General features: G+C 38.8%; 1 protein-coding gene across 2 annotated transcripts in view; it reads left to right on the forward strand.

Moving 5' to 3' along the window:
• gabrb4 (gamma-aminobutyric acid type A receptor subunit beta4) overlaps window positions 1–11,482 on the forward strand; it is a 64,269-nt gene extending 52,787 nt beyond the window's left edge. The window contains exons 7-10 of one of the 2 annotated variants that reach the window (XM_051401772.1): window positions 1,841–1,993; window positions 3,014–3,270; window positions 3,903–3,992; window positions 4,314–11,482. In XM_051401772.1, coding sequence (XP_051257732.1) covers window positions 1,841–1,993; window positions 3,014–3,270; window positions 3,903–3,992; window positions 4,314–4,667 — 854 coding nt within the window. In that variant the 3' untranslated portion in view covers window positions 4,668–11,482. The remainder of the gene's footprint in view (window positions 1–1,840; window positions 1,994–3,013; window positions 3,271–3,902; window positions 3,993–4,313) is intronic. The other variant, XM_051401773.1, reaches the window with a different exon arrangement.
• The last annotated feature ends 899 nt before the right edge of the window (window positions 11,483–12,381 follow it).

Consider the following 12,381-nt stretch of genomic DNA (forward strand, 5'->3'; position numbering starts at 1 on the left):
ATGCTCTGAAACAGAAGTTTTTTCTACTGGTGCTTCATATTAGTTTGATATTTTGGGAAATCCATTACTGACTTGAGTTAGAGGAGAAGATCAATACCAAGCTAATATCTGTATGCTAAATATGAAGCTACAGCCAGCAGACAGTTAACTTAGCTTAGCATAAAGAGCTGCTAGCCTGGCTCTGTCCAAAGGTAAAAGAAATGCCTACCAATACCTCTAAATCTCACTAATCAACATGTTGTCTTGTGTGTATGAAGTGTAAAAATGACAATTTGTAGTGAAGTAGCAGTGCCTATTTTTTTGCACAGTGACTTCCTGTAGCTCTGTCATCACACGAGGTTGCACGGCAACCAGCTCAGACTCCAGGGGTGAGATATAGCCAACGTGTTAATTAGTGAGCTTTAGAGGCGCTGGTGGTTGGTGGGTTTTTTTACCATTGGAGAGAGCCAGGCTAACTGTTTGCCCCTGTTTCTAGTCTTTATGCTAAGCTAAGCTAACTGCCTGCAGCTTCATATTTATTGCACAGACATGAGAGTGGTATTGATCTTCTCATTTTACTTTTGGCCTATTCCCAAAATGTCAATCTATTCTGTTAAGTAAATAATCAGATTATTTCTTCCACTGCTGACTGAGACATATTGAAAGTGATATGGATCACTCCCCAAAATGGTCCACACAATTATGTGGATTTAAACTACAGAACAGTGTCACAAAACATTGCCACAGATACAGTACGTGTATGTGTTAGAGCAGTAAGGTTTACGTTCTGTATTTCAAACTCTGACATACTGTATAGATATGGCACACAGACTTTAGACAAGAGACCCTAGCTACCCCATAAGCACCCTCACTATTCTAAGACAAAAGAGAAATTTAAGTGTAATTCTCATGTTTGAGTTTAATGAAATCTGTGAACATTTGTTGCCACCATTAATCTAGGATGTACTTGGGTGATCTAAGGCATTTGTCTCAGACTTGATGAAGAATGTATGCTAAGGTATTGATTCATTAAAAGATTTAGAGGAACCTGGTGATGATGAGGTCATTCATCATTGTGTGTTCCCCATAGCAAATAGCCTTTTAGATTAAAAGCATCACGCTTATCTGGAGCCTTTTTTCTTTGGTGACATATTGGAAATAAAACTGTAGGTAGAATACATAGAATGGAATTTAACTATGTTTAGAGCTATTTGTATTGTTTCCAACCTCGTAAATATCAAGCCATAGCTGAAGCAGAGAGGTTCTGCCTGGATATTTATATTGCTTTTTGCATCAGCATTGTATTGTTGCGGTTGTTTAAATTAAAGTGCAGTCAAAAGACCAATTAATGTCTTGGCACAACCAGCTGATATTTTCCTGCAAAATGTGCAATGGAATGACTTACCACCTTGCAGCCACATACCGTATATGTTTCTTCCTCTTTCAGTGTAAAGGCATGCGTTGCAATTATGCACCTCTAAAATGCCCTTTTGGTAATGTTTAGAGGACAGGGAAAGTGCGAAGGAAAAGCAGAGCAGCTCTCTGTGACAATTCTCAGAGGGATGCTGGAGCTGCCTGCTGAGATAGGGGGTTGCAGAAAAATCTGCCGTGTTTGCGACTTTCTGCCATGTTTAATTGGAATCGAACTTGTCCCTGGAAAGGAATCCATCGCTTTGGGGAAATTAAGTGCTCCATCTGAACAAATGGAGAAATGACTACCCTGCGCGTTGTCAAAGTGCAGACTTTGGAACTCTTAAGTTGTGCCAACGTTTTCCCCCTTCTCTCCTTTTTTTCACTGATGTGTTTTCACTCCGCCCTGCTCTCTTCCAAACTATCACTCCATCCTTCTTCCTACTTACAGGTTCATATCCAAGGCTTTCGCTGAGTTTCAGGATTAAGAGGAACATTGGATATTTCATCCTGCAGACATATATGCCCTCCATCTTGATCACCATCCTCTCCTGGGTCTCCTTCTGGATCAATTACGACGCCTCTGCAGCTCGGGTGGCCCTGGGTAAGACACAGCCACCACTGCATTATTAAACTTGTACCTGTCTCCATCAAAATCCAGTGATTATCACAGGAACCAACAGTGACTATGAATTATCAACTTTATTTTGATTCAGTAAAAAAGGGATATCAGTGTTTAATTATCAACCAAATGCAACAATTACACACCTACAAGCTACATCAGTTCTTTCTATTTAGTCATATTGCTGAATTTCTGTTGCTTCCATTTGATGTTCACACAGGTCAGCTAGTGCTGTGTAAACACTAAAAGTAGAAACACTGATGTACATGTTGAAAATATGGAGTGATGAGTAGTACTTATTACATACTATGAGTAAGCCTGAGAGACATGCTTACTCATAATATGATAAATGTGCCCCAGTTACCTTAAAGTAGTACACACAGTGTCACAACATCCAACAGGACTCTGTGACAGTCACTGTTTTTGCGATGTTCATGACATTTAATAATCATCAATCAGGTTTATTTGTCACATGTGGGCAATCTTAGGCAGTGACCTCATTTACAATCTCAGTGGCTAGCTATAACTAAGAGACTCTGACACTTCTACTTCTACTCAACTAAAAGTACTTTTTACAGCACTACATTGCTCTGACACTTTTAGTTACTAGTTATACAGATTACTATTCAACATACAAACATAATCTTTCAGAATATGATTCTCTGTTATAGATGAAACTGCTAGGCAGACACCACACCTTACCAGCTACAACATTAAAATGTGCCAATGCATCAGTATTAATAATCAAATAATATGATGTATAATAGTATAATACACCATTCTTTTAAGTACGTTTTCTTTTTTTAATGTATATTTTGCTGTTGATAATTTGTTTTGCTTTTTATTTTTTTACAGCAAAGTATTGTTACCTTTTCTAAATGATCTGAAAACGTCTTCCCTCACTGACCTACGTTAACATCACTATTGATACGTGTTTAAAGTGAAATCTAACTTCGGTGTCTGATGGTGAATTCTTTGTTTTCTATGTGCTGCTGTACTCAGGTGTGACAACGGTGCTTACCATGACAACAATTAACACCCACCTTAGGGAGACTCTCCCAAAGATTCCGTATGTGAAAGCCATTGACGTCTACCTCATGGGCTGTTTTGTGTTTGTGTTCCTGGCCCTGCTCGAATATGCCTTTGTAAATTACGTGTTCTTTGGCCGGGGCCCTGCGCAACAGAAGAAAATCAATGAGAGGCTGAACAAAGCCAACAACGAGCGCACCAGATACGAAGAGAAGCGCCTGAGGGAACAGGTTTGCATCTTCATCTGCTACCTCTCTTTTAGTCTCTGTGTCAGTTGGAGTTCAAGTACTATACTATGTTCTGCACATAAGATTTCTAGCCATAGTCATTTTATCCAAAGACACATATATAATATTCCCTGAAGTAATCCTCCAGAAGCATACTAATGCCACCACAGCCCAATATGCATTCACAAACCATCATCCATTGCTTCTCCCTCAAGCACTGACTGCTTTTTATCGAGCATAGCCTTTTTCATTGAGATAGCGCTTCATTTAGTTCAACAGTGGTGTTAACATTCTCATTTCTTATTTAGGTTGTTGTCTATGTTTATGCTGTAGGCTTCATTCATTCTCACTCTGCTGCCTTGTATTTTAACGTGTATTTTCCAACTAAAGTGGACAAAATGTCAAAAAGCAGAATGAGAAAGCCTTGGACAATTTAACAATGGCAGATTCTGAAGTGGTCAGAAGGAATGACGCCTACCCCCCACTGTTTTTTGTGTGTGAAGTACTAAATGCTTATTCAAAGTTGTTCATGTTAACTCTGTCTTATGCATTGTGTAATTTTGAGAAAATGTGCTTATTTGCCAGAATTTTATAGCCGTTTTAATGTTCTCTTCATTTTTCTTTCACATTGCAAGGACTCCATTTCCGTGCCGTTTCAAACCAACACCTTCAGGTCATTTACACAGCGAAGAAATCTGTATCTCGAGGAACAAAGAAAAGTTGGGGTACATGTATTTAGAAATCATATCAGCTAAAGGCCAGACTTCACAATAAAGTCAGTTGATTAAGGTTGTTCAAATGACTTTTATCACTTTTTTGCAAGTGAAAACCACTAATAGATATCTGTATAAAGAAACTCTTTGTTAACTATTTCTGTTGCATGCAAGAAATGACGTTCCATATCATCCCTACATTTTGCTTTAGCTTGACAGCTTGGGAGATGGGAGGGGGGTTAATATAAGTTTTCATTATTGAGGGAATTTGGGGCTACTGCTCGACATTTCAGCCCTCGCTGACTCCCGCTTGTTTTCCCCCTCTCCTCGCAGGTGGATGCTTATGGAAACATCCTCCTCACCACGCTGGAGATGAACAACGAAGTGATGCCTTCTGACGTGGGAAGCAGCGTCAGTGACTCTCGGAATTCAGTCATGTCCTTCGACAGCTCCGGGGTCCAATTCAGGAAGCCCATGGCGCCCCGAGATGGCTTCAGCCACCACTCACTGGACCGGAGCGCCATGCGGAGCCGGGCCAACTGTCGGCTACGGCGACGCTCCTCCAAGCTCAAGTTGAAAATCCCAAACCTGTCAGATGTTAGCACCATTGACAAGTGGTCCCGGGTCATTTTCCCTATCACCTTTGGATTTTTCAACCTAATCTACTGGTTGTACTATGTGAATTGATGTGCATCCCACTAGGAATCATGGGCCATATTTTGAGAGCACATTAAATTGGCTTTGATACAGTTCCAAAATATGTATACACATATACAAGTTGAACATATGTATATGCATATTTCTATATATTATATTTATATATACACATGTGAAATCTGAAGGACCTTTCTGCTGTACAAAGTATTAATAGGATGACTTGAATGTTTAAGAATAATTGTGAGAGAAGAATTTCAAGGCTTTGAGTTTCTTTTTCCTCCTGAAAGAAAGAAAGAAACAAACAAACAAACAAACAAACAAACAAACAAACAAACAAACAAACAAACACGAGATCCCACCAGGGGTTTTTGGAACTAAAGACTGCATGATATTTTTGCTAAAAAAAAAACAAGAAAAAAGAGAAAGTGGAAGCTCTTGAGAGAGAAAAGATGTCTCAGAGTCCCATTGACTTTTTATTGATACTTATTGTGATCAAAAATCCTCTACTGCAGCTCATGAAATCAGTGGTGGCTCGTCTGTTCAGGCATCAGCTGAGTGAGATCCTTGACACACCCCCACCCCCGCCGCCCTCACCCGACCTACCCGCCCACAACCCCTCCCACCCCATTGCCCATGGATAACATGCACGGAAATCTCCGGTTCTACTATGTACAGCAACCTTGTTTGGATTATGTGTTGTTCCTTGGGTTTTTTGCAGTGATATCGTTCTCTTAATCAGACATCAGCTCTGGCCTAATGGCTCTCCATTAGATGGCCGTGTGGATGGGATGTTTGACCGCCGCATCCCCGCCCAGAGTCAACGCAAACTTGTGTTCCTTTCTCTTCTCATGTTATTTTTAGAAACACATCCTTGGGAAGGGGGCGGGGGGTCTTTTTGATTAAGGTTAAAAACAAGTGCTGATTATTGTAGATATGATTTTGTCTTGAAAAATACTGTGATTTCAGAGAGTGTCAGAACATGTTCTAGAGCTAGGGCATTATGAGATAAAAGAGTCAAAGGTATGCATTGCTCATTTTGATTGTGTGAAAAAAAAAAACATATTCTATACATTTTATCATTCAGATGCTCATGAAAGTATACTTGTACTGTTTCTTTCCTCCTATTGATTGATTCATATGCTCATTAGGTGCAGAGTTCATTGATGTCATATCCTGCTTTGTGTTTGCTAAAAGGAAAGGATGGGGGTGGGGGGGTGGGGGGGGTGCTTTTGTGATTCATTTGAAATTATTCCACAGTGAAGATGTGAGAACATGTATATTCAAAAGAGTCAACACATCAGCCCACAGTTTGACCAGTTGTCATTCAGTATACAGTATTTCTTTGTTTGTTGAGCATTTTTTCTGTGTTGGAGTTGCAGTTTCTGAAGGCAAGATTATTTGATTGGGATAGTAATGGGCAGCCCGGGCGGAAGATGTGGGGAGAAGGATTCAACGTTTCACACTCTAAATCAGTGCCATCACACAAATGCTACGAAGCCAGAGGATCAGAAACATCAGCCTGATCAGGAATGATACACTGATTCTCTGGGAGAAAATGTGTGATAAATAGCCATGAATTGAAATGATGACCAAAAGGCCTATAATACATATGTATTATTGTTTAGTTCTGCTCTCAAACGCAACACAACACAACAAAAAAAAAAAAAAACACACTGCATTTCCAGTGCTCAGGTTCATTAGCAAAGTGAAAAAAAGTACTGTAGGAGCTTGATTTTTTTTTTTTTTTTTTTTTTTTTAAATCAGCCAAGATAATCATATCTTTATAGGATGGGGAATCCAAAACAGCCACCACATAAAAGTTAAAGAAATAATAATGGAGTTGGAGCATTAGGTGACTGAGGCAGATGGACAGTGGACATTGTAGGGAAGACAGGGAAGAGTTAAAACACAAATTTAAAAAAAAATCCTCCCATGCCGAAGTGCAGATTAGCATCTTTCTGTGTCCTCTTCACTTCAAGCACAAACAAGCCCTACCAGGAACAACAGGCTCGGAGCAAATCCTACACAACCAAATCTATCATGGGTCCTGTAGCAAAAAAACAACAACATATATTTAAATGATTGATAAAAATGGAAAAAAGAGGGGGGAAATTGTCATACACACAAACACATGGGGACGGGGGAAGATGGAAGGCTTTCAGAGTAATCAGTTTATCATCAGAAATATCCACTCCCCTTTGGAGCGCAGGGTGTAGTATGCACAAGATGTCTTCAGAAAGGAATACTGATGAGAAACCAATTTGTCTCTGTAAGTCAAAGTGAAGTTTGTACAGTGATGTGGCCCGAGCTGTGATCCGAGTTTAGTATTTCTGTTTATTTAAATTTTATGCATCATCGTCATTGTACTGTAGAAGCAAAAGAAAGAAGAAATAAGATCGTCTTTAAATATCCAGTAATCCATAAAAATAAACAGGACGTCTCGAGGTGGTGACAGTAACAGGAAGAGTTTTATGTTTTTGTCTGCAGCTGAACAATCTGTTGTTTGTCTTTCAGTCAACTGTGAGGTCCAAAGGATTACATGACCAAAACATAGTGATTATTCCTAAATGTGAAGAAAGTAAATTTATTGTTATTTATGAGAAAAGTGACAATGAGTCAACAAGTGCCACAATAAACTAAAGTAGCAGTGAATATTGTGAGAAAATTGCCTCTGGGTTAAAATGTTTAACTCCAAGCTCTGAAGCAGGTTCTATTGTGTTATATAGAGAATAAATATTCAGTATTATACTCTAGTTTAGGGTAACGGCTGAAATGGTGGCATATGTTATAATGCACAAATACAGAGTTCTTCAAAATTGCCAAACAGAAGGGAGTTGAGACTGAAATTCAACAAACTTGACTACAGTAGCATCAGTTGTTTCCACATGCAGGCTTAGTTAAGAATGCTCAGTGCCAGTTTTAAAAGAGAACTCCACCGATTTGACATCGCACTCCTATAACATTGTTATTGTTGATGCAGCAGGACCAGAGATCAGTCATCGTCTTTATTCCAGATGTTCTTCTTCCTGGTGCCTACATTACCCACAGTGCACCTCATCTGCCGACAATCCTGTCAGAAGTAGGGGTTTGTTATGCTAGTAGCGGCTAATGTAGCCTTGAGCCGCAAGCCTCAAACAGAGGTGAGGAGCAGGCTGCAGAGGTCTGGCAAGCTCACTTCTCAACACCCTCCACACCCCCAGATTTTTTTTTTTTTCATTTTTAAACTTCTTAGTCTTCTGCCCTAACCGATGCTGACTCAAGTGACATCACATGAGGCTATTTATCAACTTTTTTTCACGTATGCAATAGCTCTCCTCAAGCTGTAAACAGACTTTGATGTGTAAAATCTGTGGAGTTCCCCTTTAAAGCATAAGATACATCCCTGAGACATGCATGCTGCATTTCTAACTTATAAAACTGTTCTCTTTTGAGATGTCAGATGTGGACAGAGGCGTCTGAGTGAGGGGTATTCAGGCACTTCTGAGGCGGTGATTACCACTGTTCACATTCATGTTTCAGGAAGTCTTGTCCTAGGAATTTTTGAACAAATGAAAATAAAGGAAGGTGGTAATAGTTAGGGTATAATGAATGCAAGTTTATTTAAATAATACACTTTACTGAGTTTTTTATTTTTATTTATTTATTTATTTATTTTGCATCATTTCATCTCAGTCTGAACACTTACAGCTTGTCAAACTGTTAAAAGGCAACATGATGGATCTCTGCTGAGAGTTGAGTTAGACTGTGAGGCCAGAGGATACGATTTGTTCCACATATGGTTTGTAAAAACTATAGGCAACCATAAGTGTTATTTTAACTAACTCAATGAAACATGTTTGACCAGAAAGAAGCCTAATCCATCCACTCTTGCATTTTGTAACGCAAACTAACACAAGTATCAAATTCTCATTCAGGTTGGATTATTCCCAGAAATGAATACAAACATGCCTATTCAGGTATACATGTTTTTTGAGATAGTTGATACATATCTTTAATGAACTCCAAACACTACGGAGGAGAAACATTTGCAGCCCTTGCATGCTCGCAGTAAATACCATTCATTTCACTCAGAACATGCATTACCTGCTTTCTGGACATGAAATCAGCACATTCATCCCAAAAGCTGTGAGGATCTTCTGTTCTATGCTTTTACTTTAGGATATTTGCTTATACAAGAGAGAAAATAGATTTCTTTTGACACATATGTTCAAGGAGAAGAGGAGGAGAAAAAAAAGTGTTGAACTGATTTCAATGTGAATTTTCTTGCCTCTAGTGTATATGTGTAATTACATGTGAATTGTACTGTAAATATGATATCTTTCACTTAATAGTTCTTAATGCATGAACAAAAACATGGCAGTTCGTAATACCAGCTAGCCTCACTGCTAATGGCATGGACAGCTTCTCTAGCATTGGCATACTTCTGCAAACGAAACCTAAAAAATGAGACACAAGAAATACATGGTGTGAACAAAATAATGGAGAAATCAATGCAAAGTCCTCTCACAGTGAAGGAGTTTCTGGTGGCTCTGAGCTTGTATTGGTTCACCTGTTCCCTTAAGAACAAGGCTAATGCTAATGCTGTTGAAGATTCCTGGAAATTACAGTATGCCTTGGTTCACTTTTTGCAAATGGGATGGCACCTTTTATGAAATTCTCTAGTCGGGCTTTCCCATTGAACATATCTGATCCTAGGATTTGCAGGAAATTTCTGCACAGTATAGCTGCAGCGTTTACCTCAGCCATCGTCCATGAATCTGCTAAAAAAAAAATGAAGGGCATGATCGGCTTGCTGGCTTATAGAGGCTAGAGGAGCAGGATAGCCTTAAGAAGGCGAGTGGGATGTTCTTTCCTGTTCCTCAATAAGACAGTCATGTGTGCCCTTGAGCAAGGTACTTAGCCAATTGCCCAAGTGCAGCTGCTCACTTGCTAACAATAGAAGTCTATGTCTGTGCGGGCTAGCTCCCTGAAGTAAATATGTTTAGCTACGTTGAGGGTATTGATATAAAATTGTCCCCTGGATATATTTAAAGATAAACAACAGTTCCACAAATGTCCCTTGGTTCTGTGTAAGTAAATTACAGCCAGTATTGTTGTATGATTAAACTGTTTCAGTCAGTGCCATAGTTACCAGCTGGGATCTAGTATGATAAGGGATATAAATCATATCTTTTTTTTTGTTGACTCCAGTCTTGTTTCATCTGGGATTACACCACTCCCCTCTCCCAAAAAAAAAAAAAGATATGCATGACGGGCTGAACCTGTAGACACAAAACTGCTCTGGGAGTTATGAATAGCACTGAAGCTGACCACAACCATGCAACAGCAGAACAAGGCTAACAGACTCCTCACTGTTGGAAGAACTTTTGCTGGTGCATTCATTATTTTGTATGTACCTTGTAGGTTTTGTTTTGCATGACCTAAGTTTTGAAAGGTTTTATTTTCATATATTTTTACTCCACACCATCCGATTCATCTCCACAGCCAGGAAAAGAAAGATCCAGTGTTTACATGCTCAAATTGCACTTGTTTTACAGCCAGCTCTATAAATCTTGTGAAGCAAACTGTTCGTAAAAACTGGAGGAAAAATGTAAACATAGAACGTACATCGTGTGATATGTACTTCTATACAATGTATTTACTGTAAATCACGCAATTTGGAATAAATGCACCAAGTGCATGCTGTAGTTTTATCAGGTTCAGCATAAGCATTAACATCGATCGCCCTTCAACTAAAAAGGATGTAAAGGATGCTCACCAGTAGCATCTGAACGTAAGCCATGTGATTGCACACTGAGTGGGTTGTCCTTGTATTTTCTCTTTAATAAGTTGCCTCTGGTTATGGTCTGTTGTCGATTACTGTATGATGATACTTGCAAGAAGCTGTGCTGATTCCCAGTTACACATCAGTATACCTCCCTCTTTGAAGGAGCATAACAGAGAGACTGTCTCATGTTTAACCAGTAGGTAAGAAAGATTTTCCAACACTTTATAAAGATTGGTAACTAAAAGAAAGAAACCCACAAGACCAACAAACCATTTATTTTTCAGTATGAATTAGTAAATGATTTTATTCATTTCTGTGTTCATTTCTGATTTGTTGTATTTGTTGCATTTGTTATGGATTGTTATTCTTACTGTTGTTGTTGTTTTATCATAAGAAGGAAATGTAATTCATCTGATATACTGGCACTGGAAGAAAAATGCATTTGGTTTTTGTACTGTAATTGTTTTGTTCACATTGGGCGCTTATTTGATTCAGTTGTTTAATAAGGTGTTTGATTTCATTTGGAGTATCAGTACTCATGGAATCAACATTTGTGTAGTATGAAGTTGTATTTTTTTTGTCAGTGCAAATTAATGTTATAGTGTCAATCAGCTTTTTTAGGTGTTTGAACAAAATGTGTTTTTTACAAATACAAGGTGTTCAAGTATGTGGTATAAAAAGGGTTATCATTCAAACAACAGACTTTTTACAAATAAAGGCTTATACAGTAAAGAAAGCTAATGTCTTTTCATTTGCCCTTTGAGGACTAATATAGTGCATTGTTTCATTTGACCTTTTACTAATTTATTTTCAGATATTAGTCCCCAAAAGGTAAATAGCATACAATGTTGCAAAATAAGTGGATAAAATCAGGTATTTACCATTGCTATTCCAGGTTGTTGTCAGAGCTCTCACCTCTTAGTTGGTGTCTTGCTTTTGATAAGGACTGTTGGATGTGACGACAGTCTAAAAACAAAATTTAAAGAGTATCTTCTTTTAATTTGATTACAAAACATTGCGCGTTTATGAGAATATACCTTCTTTCATACCCTATTTCCTGAATAAAGACGCAAAGTGACTCCTGCTGACAAGTGTTATATTTGCCCCCTTTTCAAGTCAGGAACTATTAAATAGTGTTTTGTTTTTTTACATTGTTGGCAAATATAACATGATTGAAAGAGGTATACTGTAGTGCAGGTTGGATTAAGTAGATTTGTGGCCGGTCCGGGGCAGTTTGAGTTCTGCATCTACAAAGCTCTTGATAATTAATTAAGGACAAATGCAGTTAAAAACTCTTTGCTGAGACTGTTTGTCCTCTGGTCGAGTACACGGCGCTATATATGGTAGCACATTTGGATTTTTATTTTTTTCCTATTTGGATCCACTCTGGGCTACAGCAAATGTTTTGGGGGTGAAGGTGAAGAGAACGGCCCCCAAATGTGACTGCACCTGGAGCACAGAGAACAGTAATGATCCAGTGAGACATCTGAAATATTATGTTCCCCGTATGCCTCTGAGCATTAGGAAACAATGTATTGCTGTCCAAATCAGCTCATTGATTTTATAGATTCACAGCAGAGGTGGTTTGGGGGCCTTTAGGTGCAACCTCTGCCCCCCACTTTTGAGTTCCTGGTGAAGCTACAACCTGATTAAAAGCACAATCTATGGTTTAAAAAAATCTCCAATGAAATCTTATCTTTCATATACTCTCCTGTACTGAATATGGATTATATATGCATGGCAGGGGCCTTTGCTCAGAGTTTACATGTTCACCCCATGTCTGTGTGGGTGCTCCTGTTTTCTCCCACAGTCTAAAGACACACAGGTTAGGTCCCCTGGAGACTCTAAATTGCCTGTTGTGTGAATGTGTCAGCAGCCCTTAACAGGAAGAGGAGTTCAGAAAATGGTTGAATGCTCTGACTCTATATGACAAATTCAACGTACACCAGAGCGTGTTGTTAATCGTGCATTTATGGC

Source organism: Dicentrarchus labrax, unplaced genomic scaffold (genome assembly GCF_905237075.1).
Source record: "Dicentrarchus labrax unplaced genomic scaffold, dlabrax2021, whole genome shotgun sequence".
Classification (NCBI taxonomy): domain Eukaryota; kingdom Metazoa; phylum Chordata; class Actinopteri; family Moronidae; genus Dicentrarchus; species Dicentrarchus labrax.